At 30.3% G+C, this 22,676-nt stretch overlaps 1 protein-coding gene across 2 annotated transcripts in view; it reads left to right on the forward strand.

The window, feature by feature from the left end:
- Ets98B (DNA-binding protein Ets98B) overlaps positions 1 to 22,676 on the forward strand; it is a 53,573-nt gene that overhangs the window by 13,444 nt on the left and 17,453 nt on the right. For both annotated transcript variants that reach the window (XM_088270099.1, XM_088270100.1), the window contains exons 2-3: positions 4,097 to 5,204; positions 16,056 to 16,210. In XM_088270099.1, coding sequence (XP_088126225.1) covers positions 4,097 to 5,204; positions 16,056 to 16,210 — 1,263 coding nt within the window. The remainder of the gene's footprint in view (positions 1 to 4,096; positions 5,205 to 16,055; positions 16,211 to 22,676) is intronic.

Here is a 22,676-nt window from a genome sequence, read left to right on the forward strand (position 1 = left end):
ATATAATACGTTAAAATCTCTTAACAAAGATATCTTTTCACTCATAAAAAAAACTTTCACATTATAGTTCTAAGTTTTAAGCACCACAAAACCATTATAAATTAATTAATTGCATAAAAATAGCATGTTTACTGCAGAATAAATTTGTTAGTTTCAAAATAAAATGTTTAGGATAATATCTATTTTCTCAAATATAAGAAAATTTCGGATCATTTGAAGGTATATGAAAACAAACCAGACCAACATGTGTATGGTAATATTCGTGGGTACCTTGCAATTTGAAACAATTTTTAAATAAAAAATAATAAATGTTTTCACCCTTATCTCTTCCTACTGGTGCAAAACGCATCATATTTGATTGGCGAATAAATGTGAAGTGATATTTCTCACGCCTTCCACATTAATTAAAAATTATTATTTACAAATGACGTTGTATAAATTTTAACCCCCCCCCCTCGGAAGCACACGCACAATTAAATATTTATATTTAAAAAACAATAAATTGAAATTCGTGAATAATATAAAAATCGTTGTATTTTAACTGCAAATATAAATATATCCACAGCGAGCTTTTTCTTGGATTGGATATAAATGTCTGGCTCACAATTCGTTACGTTGACTTGTTCCACGTGAAAATTTTAAACGTTTTTAATAAAAACTGAAAATGGACAAATCAATTTGGCCGAAGTTCAATCAACTTCTCACAAGGCTAATAAGAAACCAAGGCCTGTAAAACCTAATACAGAAAATCGGGAAAAAATACTACGAATGAAGCTATTTTAAAATACAATTTTCTAAAAATGCACTTGAATGTGCATACGTCGATAATAATAATATGACAAAGTACAAGCTATAAATATATGTACATATTAAAAAAAATGTTTACTGGTAAATATGTATCTCGTTTATACATTACTTTCTCACGAAACGACTGTGGTCCGTATTGCGTCATATCCACATGATAATCTGAACGAAAATAGTTTGTATTTGTTTTGTGAGACCATCTGCTTGTTCAACGCGTAACATCAGTAACAGTCTTGTTGGAAATAAATGTTTTTTTAATTCTATTTTTTATTAATATTTGGGTTTACAATAAATATCACATTCCTTTCTTATGTCTTTATGAGATATTTTAAATAAAAAAAATATGCATTAGCCTGAAATATTGCAATTATTATTGCTTTATAGTTAGTAAGAGACATTCCATATATCGATATTGTCCGCGAAATCATTGCCAAGGTTTTGCATAATTTTTTTAATAATATGTTTATTGAAAAATATTTTTTTAGAGATCGTAAGACTCTATATTTATGCCCATTCTTAAAAAAAGCATTTATTATATTTCTGTTTCAATGATATCAAGTGCTTTATTGGATTTAAACGCGGTTATAGCAGGCCAACTTGTAAGATTTCCCGTTTTTTTATCGTACGAAATAAAAAAAAACATATAAATAATAAAATTACTATTTACCTACCTATGAAATTATTTTGTAGGGTTCTATTTCAGTAATATCTATGTGTTACATGAATGAAGTTATTTTTATGCAAACTGACTAATTTATGATATATTCAAAGCCATACTTTTTCATTCACGATAAAACTTTCGCTGATAATAATGTTTAGATAAGAACTCTACCGTTATCCGTTTCTAGTTGGTGTTATTTGCATTTACGTCTGTCAGAATCCGAAAATATGTTAATATCATGCAGTAGGATTGTGTTCTGCACGTTATCATCCGTTTTTTCAAGTAAAAATTATATATAATTATTAAATATATGTTATTATTTAAGTATTCTCTTACAATCAAAGAGTTTGTTAAGATACATGAAATGAATAAAGTATATCTTTTTGCAATATAACATGCATAAATGATTGAAATAAGTATTAAAAAACTTATAACCTAACTATCACACGCTACACCAACCTGTCTTTGCGAACAATCTTCGCCTCTTATGCAAAATCATGCATCTCATGATTATACCGACTCCTGACCTGGCCCCTTTCAAGTGTGTATTTGAAGAACTTGGTCATGCCAAATTTTTATCGGTCCTTTTCAGCTTCTATAACCAACCACAGTCCCCTCAGTAAAAATAATAAGTATTTGAAAGTCTTTTAAAAATGATATCTACTATTGAACTTTTACTACCCGTACTAATTGGGAATTAGTTCTGTCTGGATGATCAAAATCCGTATGATCAGAAAATAACTTTATTTTAATATGAAATATAATTGCATAGAACTACGTTTGTATATAATATGTAATTGTAATATATGGTCTTTATCAACTTGTTTGTGTTTTTTTTTCAAATATTGAATTGCATATTTTTTAATACCGGTCTCGTCTCCCCAATTGCGTATTCTTTTTAAACACTTTTATTTAAACAATTTTTCGGGTGGTTTAAAAAAAATACTAAAAATTAAAAAATCAAATAATGGAGGAATAATGGCGGTTTTTCTGTATTATTTTTTGCACTCCTCCATATTCTCTTTGAAATATGGCTTCAACATTTAAAAGATGAATGGAGTTGAAATAAATTCGGACGTCTTTGACACAAAAATACATTCTTTTGTAAATTAAAACAAAAGTCTGTTTTCGTGTATACAAATCACTTTCGTCGCATTTTCTCAACCCTTTAAATACCAGTAGGCACATGATGTATTTCCGTACACTTATTTTGATCTTTTATTCATTTGATACTGCGTGAAGTTCATTTTTAAAATTCATTCAGTGTTTTGTGTTGGGAACTCTCACGCTTTTTCTCGAGCTAATTCGACGGGGTGTAAACAATTACGTATTCCAAAAAGGAGAAAGAATTATTTCTGTAATACAGTTGAAGGAGCAAACGCTTCGACATTGCTTTTTTCAAGTGTCAACGACTCGATAACGATCCGTGCGTTCTGCTAAGCTTGTGACACTGGCGTCGCGTGAGAACCGAAACGGAACATGTGGCAAGGCTGCTATCTCCCAATTTCGTCCCGAGAAAAATAAAACGTCCGTGTAGGGAATTTTAACATCGTTTGACGTCATTCTCCGCATGCTTTCACATCGAAAAAATGTTGCATGTAATATTAGTTGTTTTTTAATAACTAGCGTCTCTACCCGGTTACGCCCGTGATAAACAGGTATATGATTGTTTGAATACTGTAATATTTTTAAGGGGTGTTAATTTGTTTAAAATTTTAGAAAATATTTCTCGTCAAAGTATAAATGAGTGTGTACCAATAAGTATGATGTAATTTCATAAATTGATTCGGCAGTCACTTTGTAGTAAAATCTATCCATTTTTAAATTGAATTGTACTTATTAAATTAAAACTAACTAGTTAAAATAATTTAAAGTAATGCTTATTTTTTTTTTAAATATGATGTTATTAGACTAGAAGATTGACAGACATCGGCGCCTATTTTACTAACTATAAACCACCAATCAACCATTGGACTTTGAATCCGTTAAATATGATGTATTTATATTTAAGAATGGGAGCATAATTACAATATATGTATGTATATATATATATATATATATATATATGTATGTATTTGTATATATATACATATATATATATATATATATATATATATATATATATATATATATATATATATATATATATATATATATATATATATATATATATATATATATATATATATATATATATATATATATATATATATATATATATATATATATATATATATATATATATATATATATATATATATATATATATATATATATATATATATATATATATATATATATATATATATATATATATATATATATATATTTATAAATATAAATATATATATTATATATATAAATATATATATATATATATATATATATATATATATATATATATATATATATATATATATATATATTTATAAATATAAATATATATATTATATATATAAATATATATATATATATATATATATATATATATATATATATATATATATATATATATATATATATATATATATATATATATATATATATATATATATATATATAAATTGAGGACTATGTGAAGTACTTAGGTTTGTGTGAATGTATTTTTATTTGGCATTTATCTTGTTCCAGATGCCCCAGACGGTACCCTCGGCCGGTCAGTCCCCCCCCAGCACGCCCTACACCTTCACAGCGGACAGCTTTGACCTGTCCCTCCTCCCGCCCGACGGAGAGGTGCCCGTGTCCCCGCCCTCCCTGCGCCACCTGGTCACGCTGCTCGGGGACCCCACCACCGAGCCCATGTTCGGGGCCTGCGACGAGGACGATTGCATCGAGAACAAGGACTCCAGCCTCCGGGACTTCAACTTTCCCACGACCATCCTGGAAGACAACATTCCCCAGTTGAAGTCCATGCCGGCATTCAAGACCGAATCCCAAAGATCGAACTTATATCAGAACGATCCTAACACTCTCTTGTTTGAGCAGTTCCATAATTTTGGATACCAGTCTCCGCTTTACCCGACACCGTCTCCTTCCTCGGACGAAGGATCCATCCCAACATTCAGCATCCAGCCTTGTTCTCCGTACGACACTTCCAACTTATCGTACTCCTCTCCTAATTCCTATTCCCCATATCTGTCCGTCAAGCAAGAACCCAATAATCTCCTTTCCCCCGGATACTCCGGAAGCTCTCCTTACCCTCACTCTCCGGCGAGCACTTGCACTTCGTACTCCAACCATTCTTCTCCCCACTACAACCAACCCGTTTCTCCTTCCCAGTTCTCGTCCACCGTGATCAAGGACGAGGCGGCCATCGACATAGAAGAGTTCTTGAAAGAAAACCAGATCCTCCAGGACTCTGTTTACTCGCAACAGAAGCTTCAATCTGAGAACCAGCTGCAGGCGACTTACGAGAATCTCTTGATTCCCAAAACCGAGCCTTACTCTAAACCTAAAGATCACCAGCTCTTGCGAGAAGTTTTGCAAGATACAACATTCCAGAAGAAATTCAACCTAAGACCGTTGAACTTGGAATCATTAACGTCGAGTTTTTCTCCATTTTCGAACTTGACTGTCAAGATGGAAGAACCTGACGGAATGGGTTCATCTAGCGAAACTCTGATGACATCATGCAGTAGCGTATTAGCGAGAGAGAAGATTGAACCCGTGCTGTCTCTGGCCATCGAGCAGATGAGGAAAGATGTGGATAATACGTGTTCAGCACTAGGAATTTCTCCAGGTAAGATTTTGATCAACTTCATTCGCATATACATTTAGTATCATCACAGTTAGTTGCATTTTAGCGATTTATGCATGACCCAGATTTTAGATTTATCTGCATTGACAGGCGATTCTTCTCACTACCTTTTCTTCTTACTTTTGTTATTGTTAATGGAGATAATATAAACTCGGTAGCACTCAGGAGCCCGATACACACCCATAGCAACAAAAATGGTGCGCGTGACGGATTTTTATTTCTTAACATTTAAATTCATGTATTCAGTCACATCCAAAAATACTAAGAAACATACTTACTTATTCAATTGGTCACGTTGCTTATGCTAAAAGTGTTCAATTTGTATTTATATAAGGTGATAATGGTTTTGTGACACGCAATAATTGCAGACGGGAAGATGCTAACTTACAAGCACTTGAGATTCTCCTTACATAAGAGCAATTTATTTATTTTTATTCTCAAGCACTTCTTTACATAAATTGTAATTAAAAAGTCTATATTTTTCTTAAGGCGTTATAATCAATACCCTGCTACTTAATTTTCTTTAAAGCCAGGTAGCATTTAACGTACACACCATTTTTGTATTGAAAAAATAAGTTTTTCTTCGAAATAAATATATGGTTTTGAAAAAAAAGAGTTTTTGAAGGGTAAGTGAGTTATAAAAAAATGATGAAAAAATCTCCTAATTCCGTTTAACCAGGAATACTAGGCTGGGTAGAGCTAGTAAATACCATTAATTTGTAATTGTCTTTTTTTTGTACGATATGTTTTTGTTTTCCTATTTAATTTGATTTTCTAATTTGCTTTAGTTTTAAAATGATAATTTAAATATGCAAAGGACTATTTCATAAATAAATCACATTAAGGGATTTAATACATAGAACTATGTTTCTATTATTGATGCATAATTGACAAATATTTATATACAACATTTTGAGTGTGTCCAAATACTTGTTCACAAAATCTGGATTATCTCCAATTACAGGACTTATTTTCATATTATTTTTGACATCTCATCAAAGATGAAGAAGAATATGGAAGTCTGGGCATTTACGGAGCTGACGACCGTCATAGGCTGGTTTAAGTGATCACTTTACACACGTGTAACATTCACCAATTCTACCCATTATTGACAACCACACTACTCAAATTCTTGGAAGTTCTATATATATGAACCAATTTAGAAACCTTGTTCTTGAATCTTGAATCACTAGTGATTCAAGAACAAGGTTTCTAAATTGGTTCATATATATAGAACTTCCAAGAATTTGAGTAGTGTAGTTGTCAATAATGGGAAGAATTGGTGAATGTTACACGTGTGTAAAGTGATCACTTAAACCAGCCTATGACGGTCGTCAGCCCCGTAAATGCCCAGACTTCTATATTCTTCTTCATCTTTGATGAGGTGTCAAAAATAATATGAAAATATTTATATTTTAAGGAAAATCTTGTGTTTTTAAACAAAAATATGTCACTGTAAAACTCTCTTTTCTGTAATTTCTCTTATTCGGGTACGTAAAATGTTTTGTACTTTAAATATCAGTGAAAAATCGATACCGTGAAATTCAACATTAAAAAATAATTTATTTTTTAATTTTGTAAGACAGATGTAATGAGAGGCATGCAGGCCATTAGTTTCACATGCTCGTCGCCTTTGAGAGTTGAATATTTCAGTCCACGTCGAGCGATGGTAGGAGCGTGTAATAAATCCACAATTCTTCTGCAAACGATCAGTCGCTAATGGTCCCCCAAACACAGGTTGGTCTGCTGAATACAAAACCAGAATGGACAAACGTAATACATTGCTAGAAGCTCAGTCTAAACAGCGGTCCAATAAAACTAGGTTTAGAGGGTGATTGCGTACCATTCCTATTTTTAATTTAAGTTTTGCTTCGTAATTACCACTATTTCTTAAAATCTATTGTGACACGTGTCTCGTTGCATTCCGCATCATATTTAAACATAGTGAAATGATTCGGAATGCATCGAAACACGTGTCACAATAGATTTTAAGAAATAGTGGTATTTACCAAGTAAAACTTGAAAATGTATAGATATTACCACAAGGTGACTGCCGAATCACTTAATGAATTGATCGAATTCTTATAATAAAATTATCTATGATTTATTATATTATCATTCGAGATATTAATTGTCCAACGGTTTCTTCTGGTCCCCATCAAAATGGTGCATTGGGCACCGTTTATGATTATATGAAGGCAGTGTAGATTCCTGGATATGGTAGTGGAATGTGTTTTTTTTTGCGTAGATAACGTATGGCAAATAAAATGATATTGTTGCTTTATGCAAAAGAAGCTACGATAGAAGAGAAAAAAAGAGTAAAACATCATTGTCTAGAGCACCCGGAGTTGCATACCCGTACCCTTATTAGCTTATGTAAGTTTTACTTTGCCAAAGAGTTTCATTTGGAAGGAGTATTAAAACGTTAAGCAAGCACCATAGCGTAGTTGGATGTATGTTCGACTGCAAAACGACGGCATAGCGGGATCGATTTCCGCCAGTTGCAAAATTAATAAAAACTTAATTTCTTGTCGTTCTTTGTTTTGCCGGTTTTCTTTTTTTTTCAAAGTTAAGTGTTGTTAGTGTGGCTTCCTCTTTCTTCTTTTCTACAAACGATATTCCGTTTCGTCAAGACTGGTGATAGCCTAATTTTTTGCACGATTTCTTAAATTGAGTTTGTATGCGTCCCAAACTGGACGTTATATCACGAGAATGCAGTATGTGTGGCGTCCAGTAGGCAAAGTTGTTGAACAGCCAAGACCTTGCCGCGAGCGCAGCCTTCTGACGTCATCGTACAGTGCTGACAATGATCTCTCTCGTACCACTTCTGAACGGAGAAATTACCTCTCCAAGTACATACATCTTCGTGGGTGTACTGTACACGCGTCAACCAATATTCACAGTAAGCGAATTCTTCTGTGGGTAGACCATCCCACTCATCCCCTAGAGAAAATTGCTATTTTTATGCAACATACAAACAAGCCTTCACCTGGGTATGGCTCAGTCAACCGTGAATATGAGTAACACATACATAAATATTTATAAAACACACCTTGCGATGAAAGTAGTCCGTCAAGCGGTGATCAAAGAATCCACTCACTCGTAGGAAGAACCACAGCGCAGAGTAAAAATGGTGTAGTCTTTTTATCGATTGATTTGTTGGCTTTAAAAATAAGTAACACCTTTTTAAGTGAAATTGCTTGAATGAAACAGGTGTTCAAGTATTTTTAAATAATTATTTCAACTGACTGACTGTCGGGCATTCGCGGTAGATTTTAGAAATTTGAGGCTATTATGAAGAAAAATAGTCGAAAATATAAAAATGGTATCGTATTTTTAAACTAACTAAACTTTTGAATCGACTGATAACTTAATTTAATTTAATCATACAAATTATCAATACTAAGAGTCATAAACTGCAAAATTTCGAAGCGAAAGAAATTCTTAAAAATGTACATAATAATAAACTCACAATGAACAATGACTACCATAAAGCCTCTCCGCATTGTCTATGTTCCTACTGATAAAAATAAATAGAAAACTAATTTAACGAAAATAAGAAACAGCTTCATTTTTAATTTAAAATAAAAAAATTCAAAAATAAATTATAAAAAAAAACCATAGTTAATAATATGACAGCAACGAAAACCTTCCCTCTTTTATTTATTTTCCTATTGACAAAAATATACAACTCTCAAATTTGAACTAAGCTATGGTGTTTTTGATAAAGATGCGGAATGCATCGAAACACATGTCACAATAGATTTAAAGAAATAGTGGTATTTACCAAGTAAAACTTATTTTATAAATCGATATTACCACAAAGCGACTGCCGATTCAATTAATGAAATTAATTGGTAAGCGCTACTATGAGGAAACGTCTTTTAAACTCGCGGATTGCGAAAATTCTTAAATTGCTATAGATAACTTTACTGCTGGTTTATGAATCATATACTGGAATATTACAAGTGAGTAAAATTTCCAAGATTACACAATGAATTAGTTGCTGAACATTCGTAACAAGAAGCTGGTACATAATACAAATTGGATTACACAACATAATATTAAAATATTACATATCTTTTCCTCAATTCTCATCAAGTCGACTGGTCAATTATGGTTTTTAGGCAAAATTGACTCGGAAAGAGTAAATGCGGTTTTCTGAGCCTAAAATAGATTTTTTCATTCTATCAAAAAGACTCTATAGATGATAAATTTTGAAACGATTTTTAAAATACAATATTAATTATTGAATTTGGAAAAAACTTTTGAGATTTAAACATTAAAAATACAGATTGAGATAAAAGGAGAAAAGAGTATACCTACCCAATACTCAATCTTTAATTTTATCATAAGATTTTAAAAGCATTTTCTTTAAAGGTTTTAATGACAAAAATGACAAAAAATAAAGAATATGAATTAGATTGATTCAATATTGAGATGGTTCTAATGCCGGTACATATAATATTATACTCTGTTGCAAAGGAGGTCTTACCGGTCCATTGTCTTAGATTTTATTCAAGAAAACATAATTCAGTATTACCATAGAGTCATATAGAACAGTGCAAAAGACAATTAGACAACACGCAATTAGATATAAAACTCGGCGAATCGAAACGCTTCGTTACCTCTGCACGTGATAATTTGCAGGAAACTAGAGATAATTCCCATAATATTGTACGTACAAGTTAATTACAAGTTTCCAGCGATCATTGTAAGAAAATTTGTGTTATTCTCAATATTATGAATGCGATCATTTTTATTCAAGTTGTGTATATTAAGATTTTTAATTGATATCGCTCACTCCTTTCAAGAACGTCATAAATCAAAAAACTTGATTTTTCAGGAGAACGTTTTTAGTTAAAAAATATAATACAATGTATTCAAAATAAATATCAAGCCACTTACTGAACTTTTTACTGTGCAACAGATCTTTTTAGGTAAAACCAAAAGGTTTTTCTTCCATTTGAAAAATATGTAGTATATTTAAAAAAATAATTAAACAATACTTTTCTTCAAAATGCAAAAACAACACTTTCTGCCCTGAAGCGGGTAAATATTTAGTTAAAAATATGCCTCTTTTGCTGGGATATAGTACATTTTCTAGACATTCCGAAAATATGCACAAATGAAAATTGTTGATTTTTTATTTATGACGTTCTTGAAAGGAGTGAGCGATATCTCAACAAAGAAGAAAAAGAATTTGGAATTCTGGGTATTTACACTGTACAACATTCACTATTCTACCCATGTTCCTACCATAAAATGTATAACAGATATTCCTTAACAAATTATTTTGCTATTGATGTCTTTGACCAAGTAACAAGCGTTAATCACATTTGAAGTACAAATGCTACTTACTAAATTCTACTTCTGGTGTGATTCTCGGCTGTGTCCACTTGTTATTTTCTATTTTATCTACCTGTCTACATATGTGTGTATGTATGTGTATGTGTATATGGAATAAATAATGCTATATTTTTTTATTATTTAATATACGATGAGAATTGTGATGTACACAAAAGAAAATAAATCTGTAAATGAATATAAACATAAATTGAGATGAAATTTGAGTAATGTGGTCGTCAATCATGGGCAGAATGGTGAATGCTACACAATTTATAAAATGATCACTTAAACCGGTCAATGACAAGGTATTATTAATCCCTGTGAATGCCCAAACTTTCATATTCTTCTTCATCTGTAAAATTTATTGATCTATGTTGATGGATTAAAAAATATAAAAAATAATACTAAAAAACAAATCACACGGTATATAATTTACTAAGCCAAAAAGGACAATCTTGTAGACATATTTTTTTATGGTTAAGGCTCAACATGCGTTAAACAGCCGGATACTTAATGAAGTATATTATTGCGAGTAAGGCCTTAAACCAGGTATTAATTAATTTGTCCGCCTACACATGTTTCGGCTACCCTTACATGAATGATCCTTTAAGGGCGGCGTTTGTAGGAAAATATATTAATAAACGATTTAACCCAAATTAAAAATCTATAAATATTTGTGACCTTAAACAGTGTCATAAATTAAATAAGAAACGTAATTTCGACCTATATCGATGTTAATGCAGGTTTTTAAGGATCTTTGTATGCGCGATGCATAAGGACTGCGTTTATACTTTACGTTACATATACTCGTATAAGGAAAATATGACATTCTATTGTCTTTATTTAAATACTAAGTATATATAAGAGTTGGCATAAAACAGGGATATTTAAAGCACGACCCTTGGTTTACATATTTATATTTGAGCTACAGAAATACGAAAATTTACTCTGGCATCTTGAAGCAGTTTGTCGATCAGTTTTGTCAAGAAATTAATGATAATGTTTAAAAATTAATAAGCATATTTGTTTTATTTTATATTAATAATAAATAATAATAAAACCCTTACCGCACCCCAATGGTGCATAGGGCACTGCTTCATATAAACGCAGTGTTATCTCGATCGTTTACACATGAAGGAAAGGTGATCAGCCCTCCACTTCAGGTACCAGTCCAGTGTTATATTGAATAAATATTATAGTGAAAAAATCACTTATATTTATTAAACCCCCCTGGGAATCGAACCCGGGACCTCCAGAACGGTAGCCGAGCATGCTGACCATTACACTACGGAGGCGGACAAATTTATTTATTTTTTATCACGGAATAAAAAAGTTATGTATACAGCGTAGTCAAAACCTGAACTCCCGTATGCAATCAATGCCCCGCCTTTCTTTAATTTATCTACATTCGTAATTTTAAAATATGAACCATAACAAACTTACTAACCATCAAGTACTACTTAGTTAATACCACTATTTCTTAAAATCTATTGTGACACGTGTTTCGATGCATTCCGCATCGTTTTCAACTTCATGCTCCACTTCCATACATTAGGGTTGGAACCAGGACTCCATTGTGTACAGTAAATTAAACAATAATAAGTAATAAAATAACGGTGATTAATACGTTAACTTTTAATACACACGGATTTGGGTGGATGGAAACTGTTTGCAAAATTATACATACCATTGTCTAAATAATTCGGTATGGTTATTCAGTTACCGTATTCAATCAGACATGTATCAGTACGCTGAATCGGAATCATCGCATTATTATCCCATCACAATTGAAACGGATTGACCGGTTTGATGCAAACAGTCAATATAACTGGATTAAAAATACATTTTTATCTAAAAACGTAAACAGGTTAAAACATAAAACATGTATGTAGATTACGCTCCACAGTATTATTTTTGGCAAATGAAAGAAATTTAAATAAATTGGAGATTCTTCAAAATAAAGCTATAGGAGAAGTACTTAAGAAAAAAAGACAGAAGAATGTAGAAAAAATGAGAGAAGAACTCGACTGGAATAGGAACTTTACCTATAAAAAATAGACTAATACATAATATGTTAGACTAATACTAGAAATAAGGATAAATAAGACTGCGATTTTTGAAAAAAAAACAGAGTCGCAAAATTGTATTATGTATGTATAAGGGTTTGAAAATGTATGATGAGATTCCTGAATGTATGAAGAGTGAAAAGAGTATAAAAGAATTTAAAAAAATGTTGATGTAAATATTTATTTGATGTGAAATACGTGTAAAAATTGTTTATATTAAATGTAATTTAAGCTAACTAAAGAAATATAAAAAAAATCACATCTGAAACCATTCTTTGTTACGAATCTTTGAGAACCATACTTGAAAAAGATTTTACACTTTATTTGTGTTATGATACTCGTCACGATAAACCTTTATTTTAAATAGCGTTACGTGAAGTAATTACACTTATAACAAACTAACAATCTTATAAACATATGATCAAATTACGAATATAATCGATTGAAAACTGTTTATTTATTTGTCAGTACCCATTATGATTAAATAATTATCCTTTCGAGTCTTGTACTCCTTTCAAAACACGACATTTTATATGTACTATATAATTCAAAGTTAATTTAAGTAGCCGTTTTCATTAACAAATGATTATGACAATAGAAAAATATATGTTTTCAACGAAGTTGATTTTTATTAACTTCCTAGATACATAGGTCAGCTTACGGGGGGTCTTGTATTTTAAAACATGTCAAAAGTAGTTTTATGAACTTGTTTTGTACTGTTTTAATCTTGTTTAGAATATATTATATTATAATCTGAAATTTTTTGACAAAACATAATTAATCAATGAAATATCAGTTCTCAAATTACAGTAGACAATAGGAAGTACTATTTGTTACGTTAAAAATCTAATATTTGAGCATTATTACTATGTAATTTTTTGTTTGCTTGATAAATTACCTAATTCATGCTGCGACGACAATGCTCATTAGTTTGAAAGTCGTAATAACGTTAACATATGTAGTATTTTTGGTGCAGTTATATATTTTTACTTGTCAAATTAGTCTGTGGCAATAGGTTTGACCAAATATGGATATCGAACTAATTGAAGCTTTAAACAATAGCAAAAAATAACTAGTTCTACCGTCTGTATTACCAATTATCTATAGCTAGATAAAGCATAGATAAAAGCTGTGGTTGTTTTGATATTTTTTTTGTAATAAATTATTAGCTTCGGAGATATTGATCTGATTGTAAATTGAACCAGGTACCTACTATAAAGTTTGTAGGACTTCAGGTAACTGGTTTTATTAATATCAAGTTTTGGGTGTGGTTGTTGCAGGAATGCCAGTACGTGTCTTTAAGAACATTATTTGAGATTAAAAGCGTCTTTATTATATTATTTTTAAAATAAAAGAAAAATGTGGTAGTTAAAATAGTTTAATAAATATGTTTTAGTAGTTTATTTAAATCTATATAAAAACGAAGAGTCATCGTATCGGATAAAAAAAATACTAAGACAGTCAACAATTCCCTAAAAAATAAACATTTTATTTTATTACTCTATGTAACATATAGATAACCTTACTGCCGTATTATTTTATAAAATAATCGGGCGTTCTACCAAATAGCAGATAAAAATAGTATCAAGCGTGACGTATAGATGTTTATAAAATAGTGCCCAAAAAACTTCGTAAATCTGCCCTAAGTATACAACTGCTATGAGTACGCCCTTAGTTTAAAATATATATTTATTGATTTGGCGTTTAATTTGTAGAACTCCATTTTGATTTATGTATGTATATATATTTAAATTAAACACAGATTTTTGAGTTAACTTAGTTGTATTTTATTTTAAAAAATACAAAAATTAATATTGTGACAATTGTTTCGCCTAGTTATGGCATTTTCAAACGAATGTTTGAAAGCTTCGACTTTTTATAGCGGGTTTTCGTTGTAACGTGATCAATGGTAGATACGTTTCTATACCTTAACTACTTATTGCCTCTGAAATTAAAATTTTAGACGATTGTGTACTCTTGTCTATCAAATGGCTTGAAGTCATCCGGTTTTTTAAACGTGTACGTACATAATTAAACAAAATTAACCGGTTGATTCTTAAGTAAACACCAAAACGTGTTTGTTCGGTGTTAATCCTACGTATGATAAATTTACACGGTAACTACGCATTCAGTAAAATACGACATTAAACATATTTGTCGTTAAAATAATTGCAAGATTAATTTGATTATAAAAGTGGCGTGTTAGTGTCAAAATGTATTGATGTATTTTTTTATGCTCGTTGGTTAGATTTTATTATTAAGAAAATTGCCGGTTTCTTGGGCATTTCCGGGCGACCTTGTACTGTGTATGATCTGATATATTATATACACAATAAATACATATATTCTAGTTGTCTAACATGACTAGACAAATGATTGTCTAGATCGAAAGTGTCTGTCATTCTCAGGCCTGCTGCTGTTTTTTGCGTTAGTATTTTATCGTAGGTACCTACTTGTGTGTTTTGTAAATTCGTGGATAGTAATTTATGAGATTGTTTTAAAGAATATTCATCTATTTTTATTATTAGTAAAAATCATAACACGAATTACCGTATTTCTTATTTCTGTTTCTCTAGATGTCTCGGTCGTACGTGGGGTACGGCTAAGACATTTAGGAATTAAAAATACGTGTTAATTTCTAAAAATCCGCTTACTACAACATATCGTAATAACATAATCTTTATCGTATTTACAGTCAGCTTTAGAGAAATTGTCGAATTTCGATAGAATATGTTTTTATTATTTAAGTTTTACGTAATAAATACCACTATTAATAAGTAAAACTTAAATAAGAAATGGATAGATTTTACCACAAAGTGACTGCCGAATCAATTAATAAAAGAAAGAATAAAAATTTATCGTCTGCTTTTACGATTTTAAGTTACCTATAAAATTATAATATTGTACATAATATTACATATCAAGTGTTGTACTTGGGGTACAATAATACAGGAAATAAAACTTGTAAATGTGTTAAACATTTCATGACTAAAAATTAAACTAAACATTGTGTATCATAAAAATATTTAATATAAAGATATCTCAAAAACAGGGTTAAAAAAATCAATTAAAAGAACGCTAATCAAATATTGTATTTTCATTTAATACCAACTAAAAATTCGTTCTTCATTTTCAATACACTCTACAATTAAATTTTCTGCACGTTCGTTCATAGTATTGGATGCCAAACAATGATATGCATATTATTAATGTACCAGCCGATGAAATTGGTAGATAAAATTTTATAGGTCTATATGACTTGAATATCATATAGTGGAATAGGTCGAGCCAAAAGTAGATGACGCATAGTAACATGACTAAGTCATGTATTTATCTTATTGATATATTTTATTTTATTTATTTTATTAGACACTATGAGAAAGATATGTTTATTTATTCTGTTAATTTTTTGCCACAGATCCAGTCCTATGGAGTGGTGAGGATGTAAAGGCCTGGTTGCTGTGGACATTAAGGCAGTATTCGCTACCCTTAGTTCCTATGGAGTACTTCTCTATGGATGGAGCCAAGCTGGCAGCCCTTAGTGAACAGGACTTCGTGCAAAGGGCTCCCCAGGTATGTAAAATCATAACCTTACTATTTCCACATCTATACTTTGTAAATTTATCTCAAAATTCATTGAAATTGTATTTGAATTTTGGTGTATATAATTAGTCTTTGATGTTCAATAAGTCAACAATATTTTATTTTGTTTTTGTCAAGTCAAAATATAAGAAATAATATATATTGTATGAAATAGAGTTATAATTTAGTTTGAACTGAACTGTATATTAGGAATAAAGTATTAAATTCACTAGTCAGAAATTAAAACATCAAATGAATTTCATCTAAAGATGATAACAATTATAAGAGTTGTACTAGCTCCTAAAAGTATCAAAAGTCATCTTTCGGAAATGCTGTTTATTTGTAAGCAAATTTTATAAATACACATTGAGATATTTTCCGGATAAGAAAAAAAGTGATATGTTAAGTATCAAATTAGATTTTTTATAATATTTAATAAATATATGACGTATTTTAGATAAAAAAAATCAAAAAGTCTCACAGTTCCGTAAAAAAATTAATGTAATGCAGATTGCATCTAAAGAACGCAGTATATCAAAAATAAAACATAACAGAATTTATTCATAGATTTGGCGTTTAATTTGTAGAACTCCATTTTAATTTATATATTAAATGTTAAAATCAAACACTGATTTTTACAGTCAACTAAATTGCATTTTGTTGTTAAAAACACATAAAAATAAAATTTGTGACAAATTGTTTCGCCTTGTTATGGTATTAAACTAATGTCAGTTTTAATATTATGTTTTTTTTAACAATAAAATGCAATTTAGTAGACTCATATATAGAATAGAATTGTATAGTAAAATTATATTTATAGTATGTAGTGATTCATTTAATTCTAAACGTAAAGACGTGCGTACATCATTAATCAAATTTGTTGATAAGATAGAAAGAGGCTTTCCCAAACTCTTTTCTGATAAGTTTTTTCTTCGAAATGTTTCAAAAAACGCACACAAATTATTATTGTGATTCTCCGTATCTATGTTTGTAAAGTGAATGTCGCATACAGAGTATTACTCGTAGTTCGTACGTACACAATTATTAGATTGTATGTTCCTGATAACGGTTCCTGTGAAAACATTACAATACCGCATCGCGTAGGCAGAAGCTTACCAACAATTAATAATGTACAGCATACACCACTTACCACCAAATGGCGTATTGTCAACTACCTTATATGCAAGAGTGACGTCAGTAGGTACTCTTTATTTGAGGAAGCGCCACTGGAAATAGAGATTTAGGGCTACAGCGCACGAGCAGCAATTTCCAAGAGCGACAAAACTGTTGCTTCGCGTCACGCCGTCGTCGTTAATAAAGCGATTATTACCTTCTTTAAGGCGAAATAATCATCATTGTAACTTAATTTTCTTTAAACCCAGATAACATTAAACTTAATTTAATGTTTTGCTTAAAACGCCGTTTTTGTATTGAAAACATACAATTTTCTTCGAAATATATGTATATGGTTTTGGAAAGATTTATTCAAAGCTAAGGACTTAAAAGTTAAAATAAAATTATATAAAATTTTCAATATACATATATTCTTAAAAAAAAAAACAAATACCAATATAAATTCTTTGCGTACTGAATTTGAACATTTGAGAGTACACCTTTAAACGTGGATTTGTTATTACATTATTAGCTACAGATATGTCATAATATTATTGAATATTTATTAATGAAAGTATTATTGTTTTGGATTTTTTTGGTTTAAAAAATGATTTATTCAATAATAAAAATACGGTTCTTCGAATCTTAATCAGGATAACGATAAAAACAGTGCATTTCGTTGCACCTCCAATCGTCTATTGCAGTGCTGTATGCACAATAGAAGTAAGGAAAACGATAAAGACTAAATTTCTTTAATTACATATTTACGCGTTAGCATCTTGCCGGTTTTTATCAGTGACAATCTGTTGTCGCATGACTAAAAGCAGCGCGTGCGTGATGTTCTTGTGTCTGAAGAAGGAGCGAATATATTATACTTAGTTTGTGTTAATGTTAATGTATTTGCAATGGAGAAAGTTTCCGCAACACATTAGCATTCCACAAGTGATCGTGCTAACCTACTTGGGCCGTTTTAGTGACAAGTTTTCATATATTCGGCCTTGCAGAACTTTCATCTAGCCAAATAATGATGTTATAAAAGCAAACGAGTATTTCAATAATTGATAATCGTGTTCAAAGTTTGAACTTGTAATGAAAACTCTAATACAAAAAAATAATAATGGGATATTCGCAAGGACAGAACTCATTCGCCGTAGCATGTCTTTCCAGATACGTTTTTTTTAAAGAATGTATATTATTATTAGAATGGATATTCTTTAGTTTTTTTTAAAAAAATACATGTACATTTATATATTTTTTTTTTATTTTTTACCATTCAATAACTCTTTTTTTATCAAAACCGTTTAATTATTTCGAAGAAAAACTTATTTTTTCAATTCCCAAACTGTGTTTTCAGAAAAAAATCAATTACGAAAAATGTTACCTGGGTTTAGAAAAAAATAAGTTGCGACTTATCGTATACTGGGCCTTAATAGAGTAAAATTTATCATTCATCTACATTTATTCGATTCCTGACCGATAGTGGAAGGTAAAAATAATGCGATACATCTGATCTCGTTTACGTATAGCGGTTACGTTTGTTCTAATTCTAGTTTTTTTCGTTATGTAAAAAGTCAATCGTTAAGCTTGTTTCATGAACTAACCTATATTACAATGTTAGAATGTTTATTTTTAAATTTACAAATATTACAAAGAAGTGAACTATTCTGCCACAAGAATGCTTCCAATCGACGTAATGGGGTGGGATCTGTTAAAAAATTACACAACAACATTCAAATTATTTTTCTGTTTATAAATAAAGGCTTCCACCCAATACTACCCATCCAAGTGCAATATTAAACATAAAGGTCTTTTTCTTCTTTAATTTCCGAAAAAAAAACTTGTCGTGTTTATATATTTTTTAGACCTTTATCGCATCCAATGGTGCATAGGGCGCTGCTTTATATAAACGCAATGTTATCTTCATCGTTAACACATGAAGGAAAAATGATCAGCCCTCCGCCTCATGTACCAGGCCAGGGTAATATTGAATAAATATTGAGAGTGAAAAAATCATTAATATTTATTTGACCACTCCTGTGAATTGAACCCGGGACCTCCAGTACGGTATCCCAGCGTGCTAACCAATACACTCCGGAGGCGGACACGTTTATAATAATAATAATTCTTTTTAGATTAAACGCGGTGTTCTTCAATTACCAAATTATACATTATCCATAAAGATAGCACCAGCAAAAGGATAATTACTTATCCTTTCTGCCTGTGACGTTGGTAAAAAAATCAGTGACGAGTCAAATAATAAATACTGAAGGCTGTGAAAATTATTTTTACGACCGATGAAACATCGCTTTACAATTTTTTTTATTAAAATTATAAAATAAACTTTTTAATGTGTAGTATGAAGCTTTTTAAAATGATGAATAAATGTTTTTATTTATTTATCTTTATTCCAAACTTTGAGGCAAAGACCGTAAACCTCTTAGGTTCATTTGACATAAAATAAAATATTTTGTATGAAAATATACTAAAAAACAAGTGCATAACTTAAATGATGAAAAGTAATAACAGTATACTTAAAGCAAAATATGTTAAATTAAATAATTATACTTTTACTTTCATTCATCTTTATTCGTTATACATTGAGATAAAGTCTGCATTTTTTACTTGGCAAATACCACTATTCCTTAAAATTGATTGTGACACGTGTTTCGATGGTTTCCGCATGATTTTCAAACACCTTATGCCTGGGAAACGAATAGACATTACCACAAACTGATTGCCGAATAAATTAATGAAAGTAATATTTATTTCATTCAATTAAAAATTTTAATCGTCTTAATGAAAATACGAATTTGATATAACTTCTAATTTATCACATCGATTTTAATAGACATTGCAGTTTATTTTTTGACATCTCATCAAAGATGAAGAAGAATATGGAAGTCTGGGCATTTACGGGGCTGACGACCTTCATAGGTTGGTTTAAGTGATCACTTTACACACGTGTAACATTCACCAATTCTACCCATTATTGACAACCACACTACTCAAAAATCTTGGAAGTTCTATATATATGAACCAATTTAGAAACCTTGTTCTTGAATCACTAGAACTTCACTAGAGACATCTATTGGTGAGATGTAAAGAAGCTCTTTATTAAGCAGAAACTCTTATATTAGTATGTGAGATCCGAATCCTGGATTATAATCACACACATGAGAAACGCCAGAATATACCATTTTCATTTTTATTATTAAGCTTATAATTTGACCAGATAATTTATTTACTAAATAAATTACATTGCAGTTGTCTAATTTTTTAAAGAAATTCATATTTAATTTTTAAAATTACGGCTTTCTGCAACCAATGGTGCATTGAGCACCGTATCGGGTAGACGAGGCGTAAATCTGATACTTAATTATTTGAAGGCAAGTCAATCTGTCCTGCCAATTTTTTTCAATATACTGAATAAGTAAGCACAGTATTAACAAAATTTTGAGGGTGCCTAAATACTTGTTCACAAATCTGGATTATCTCCAATTATGAGAGTTAGTTTTCATATGATTTTTTGATAACTAAGCCGTTTTTGAAATCTTTTTGGTCATAAGCCCCATAAATGCCCAGACTTCCATATTTTTCTTCATCTATGTTGAGATATTAAAATAAAAATATAAACATAGTATAATTTAAGATTTGTCTGTTGAAAAAAAAACAAGTGTAAAAAGAAAATTTAATATCAATAGGGACAGGATGTTTATCATATAAATTGCACTAAAGATAATATTTTGTGCCGAGTATATTCAAAGTGAGAAAAAATCATCAGGAGAAAATATTTTTTTGAATATTTTTAATAGGTCTTGGAACGATTTGAGCTTTGGAGAAAGCAGAATATTTAACGTAAGACATGTGTTTAGTCTGTCTGATCCAGTCTGAACGCTATTTTTATATTATAAACAAAATATCTCAATAGATAAGATGCGTTTAAAAAGTTTCAGTGGATTTTTCAAGAAGACGATGAAGCATAAGTAAATAAGCAAATTCTATATTATCTTTTCACATCTCATCAAAGATGAAGAAGAATATGGAAGTCTGAGCATTTACGGGGGTGACGACCGTCACAGGATTGTTTAAGAGATCACTTTACACACGTGTAACATTCACCAATTCTACCCATTATCGACAACCAAACTACTCAAATTCGTGGAAATTCTATACATATGAACCAATTTTGAAACATTGTTCTTGAATCACTAGAACTACACTAGAGGCATCTATTGGTGAGATGAAAAGAATCCTTTTAATTGAGCATAAACTCTTTTATTACTATGTGATTTCCGAATCCTGGATTATAATCACAACGCCAGAAAATATCATTTTTATTATTTTAGCTTATATTGACCAGTTAATTTATTTACAACATTTTGAGTTTGTAATCCAGATTTGTGAACAAGTTTTTGGACACACTCAAGTAAATTCTAAATAGAAAACTACCTACTTCATCGTTTAATAGATCTAACACAATACGAATGTGTCAATTTTTAATTTATGCTTTTGTTCTTTTATCTTTACTTCCTAGAATTTTGTCTTGTGAGTTGTTTGTACAATGGGTGTAACGGCATTTCATTGTATTTACTTCAATTCTGAATTTTCTCAGCACGTTTCAATTACTTTGGCATTCGTTTCTTTACTATTTAACTAACATCAATTTTCAATTGTTTTATTAAGAGTGACTACAGTTGATATTAAAGCTAATCGTCAATTTAATTTTATGAAATAAATGATTGGTTATATAAAACCAAGGCTGGGAGTCCATATGGAAGTCATAGATTTACTTTGCGCAGTAAAGATTACTTTTATCATTACTTTAGGTTTATTTTCTAATGGCTTTGGTATTTTAAAACAAGGTCAGGGAGGTTACCGATTATTTTATGCTGAAGTTATCTACTCTACGATATCAAAATGTTAACTTCTTTATCAATCTCAACCCTAATACAATTATAGTTTCAGTTTAAAATTTAAAAACAATTAGATGAATGTAAATTCAACAATGATTATTATAATCTAAATGAAAAACCAACGACCATTTTTGTAAAACTATTTTTTTTAAACCAGTACATAAATTATTAGGTTTATTTTTGTCCATATCTCAACGGAGACGAAGATGTTATTGAGATGGTAATATGGAAGTTTGAGTATTTACTGGGCTAACAATATGTCATTTGCTGGTTTAAAGTAATCAATTTATACACAGTTCAGTGCTTACCACTCATCTCTGCTGAGATACCAATAAAAAAATCTTGATAATTATCAATTTGTGGGCTTAAATCCAGTATTTATAAAAAAAAATAACACAAATTTATTATAATATTAACAATCACAGATATAG

This window comes from Brachycentrus maculatus, unplaced genomic scaffold (assembly GCF_059751285.1).
Source record: "Brachycentrus maculatus isolate JH-2025_06_01 unplaced genomic scaffold, ASM5975128v1 h1tg000370l, whole genome shotgun sequence".
Classification (NCBI taxonomy): domain Eukaryota; kingdom Metazoa; phylum Arthropoda; class Insecta; order Trichoptera; family Brachycentridae; genus Brachycentrus; species Brachycentrus maculatus.